Source organism: Protomyctophum parallelum (genome assembly GCF_964188405.1).
Source record: "Protomyctophum parallelum genome assembly, chromosome: 11".
Lineage (NCBI taxonomy): Eukaryota > Metazoa > Chordata > Actinopteri > Myctophiformes > Myctophidae > Protomyctophum > Protomyctophum parallelum.
Window position 1 is genome coordinate 29,598,839 of NC_139707.1, and position 2,336 is coordinate 29,601,174.

The window sequence follows — 2,336 nt, forward strand, 5'->3', positions numbered from 1 at the left end:
CTTCACAAAGCAACTCGGCAGTAATTGGAGGTGAGATTTCTTCTTTCTCTCTCTCTCTCTCTCTCTCTCCCTCTCTCTTTCTCCCGGATACCCCCCCACCCAGTTGTTATAGTGCTCAATTGTCAAAGTCAGTCTCCTGTGAAATGAGCCCCAGCCTATCTGCCGACGTGCCTCTTGCTCTCGCCGCCCACATTTCCGTTGAATAACGTGTCTGTCAAGACAGGATAACGCACAGCAATTTAGGCTCTTCTGTGGCAGAAAGCTGGCCTTCTAAGTAATTATACCGTAAGGGGTATTGTTTGCACTGGAAAATAAAATATGTCTCGGTCGTAGAATGACTTTCAGTCAGATATAATTGTATTGTACAGCGATAGAATGGATTGATGAAACGGCAGACCAAATACACAAAGATACATGTGTGTGTAATATATATATATATATATATATATATATATATATAGCCTATATATATTATATAGTCCAGTAACGAGCATCAGTGTCACCTGGACAGCTCATCACTAACAAACTATTTCAAACTAATTCATAACTTTAAACATTAAAAAAATAGCAGATCTACAACTTTGTCACATTACAATCGGTTCTGTGCTTTTTCTACTGTTGTGTGACACTGACTGTATGGCGATACAAGGTTTCTGTCCGACAGCAAGTATGAGCAGCTAATTATTACAATTACAATCAGTATTGTTTGCTTGATTCCCATATCAGTGCAAGGACAACAACTTTTCTCATCAGCACCACACCTCTGGGGGAACGCTGGAGGTTTGCACTCCATCCGTCTTTCTGTCCATCCCACATCTTTGCTAGGACGGCAGCATAATTATTGTTGTTGTCTGGCAGGGTTAAGGCTCATTCATACTCACATAAAACATACAGTTTTATGTGAGTAGCAACTCACCTTTTACTGTAGGTGATAATCTTATCACCTAAACGGTGATAACGAGTCGAGGCCACGTGATGTCCTCTGTCTGGTTCAGATGCGCAACCCCCATGCCTGTAAAACCAAGGGGTCCTCCCACCCAACTTCTAGACCAATCAGTGAAAGAGGTGACAGCCCAGAGTGAAAGGGGAGATGTCGGTCAGTAAACACAGAGACATGGGTCAGGGTGAGTGAGTGATGAGTTGCTACTGGCTGGCTGGCTGGCACACAACCGTTTCAGATGGGGGGATCCGCAGCAAAATTCATTTCAATTTGGGGGGACATGAAAACGTTTGAGAACCGCTGATATGCTAACGTGTGTATGTGTGTGCCCCCCCCACCCCCTCTGGCTCCATGTCCAGGTGTGGTCACAGCGGTGGTCTTCAGCGCTCTGTGTGTGCTGGCGGTGGTCTGTGGCTTCCTGTACCAGCAGCGGCGGCGGGGGGGCGGGGCCCAGAGGAGGAACGGCAGCATGAGCGAGAAGGAGGAGCACAGACACAGCCTGGAGACGGCCTACCGGGCCGAGCTGCACCTGCAGCACCACGGCAGCGCCGTCAGGGACAACATGAAGGAGTACTACATATGACACAACCAACCAACCAACACAGACGAGCCTTCTCTAGCCATCGCTTACCTCTCTCTCTCTTCTGTTTTCTGTCCAGCTGTCTAGTACGCCCCCGCAGGATTAAAGCGTTGCTCTGTCTGGGGGGGCCTTTCCCTCCGCCCAGGTTAGGACGGATTAGAGGACAGCTCGGTCTCCGAATAGAAAAGATAAACTTGTGGGAGCGAGCGATCCCCCCCCTCTCTCCGTCTATTCCCGTACCCCATTACGTGTGTAGATATACACTGTAGGACAGGTATTTTAGCTGATGATGATGATGATGATGTTGGTCTGTCTGTCTGTCTGCCAAGCCAAGCGCTGGGAAAAACACAAAAGGAAAAGGACACAGTGCCATTTAGAGAGCGAGATGTATGGGTGCAATGCAACGGATCATATGCCCTTCGGGAACACAAAGGACACCCTGGGCCAGGTTGGCATCACTAATGGATGAAAACGTCTAAAACGGTCCCTCAGGTTTCTTCGGCAGAGAGAGAGGAGATGTGGGACAGTGGATATGGGATGTGTGTGGAGCGGGTACAACGAGCACCAGGAGGAAGTCTAGCAAATCACTATACTGTAAGGCATGAAAGAAAGCCATCAGAAAAAGACAGCCCTAGACACACATAGGACAAAACAAAAAAAGGGAATGCAAAGTGAATCTTCGAGCCTCATGGACCCCTGCCTTCTGAAGTCAATTTGGCCAATGAAATCAATGCAAGTATCTATAGGGCAATCCTTGAAGAAGCAATCCTTTCTATCCCAGACACATCCCCGGCACTATTCTCGTAGGAAGGCAAC

At 47.8% G+C, this 2,336-nt stretch overlaps 1 protein-coding gene across 1 annotated transcript in view; it reads left to right on the forward strand.

Moving 5' to 3' along the window:
• Nucleotides 1-1,942, forward strand: part of LOC310867379 (contactin-associated protein-like 5) — a gene marked incomplete at its 5' end in the record, with an annotated part of 161,094 nt that extends 159,152 nt beyond the window's left edge. Inside the window, 2 exons of the mRNA XM_083777412.1 lie at nt 1-30; nt 1,300-1,942. The exon at nt 1-30 is cut by the window's left edge and continues 39 nt beyond it. Coding sequence (XP_083633538.1) covers nt 1-30; nt 1,300-1,523 — 254 coding nt within the window. The 3' untranslated portion in view covers nt 1,524-1,942. The remainder of the gene's footprint in view (nt 31-1,299) is intronic.
• Between the last annotated feature and the right edge of the window lie 394 nt (nt 1,943-2,336).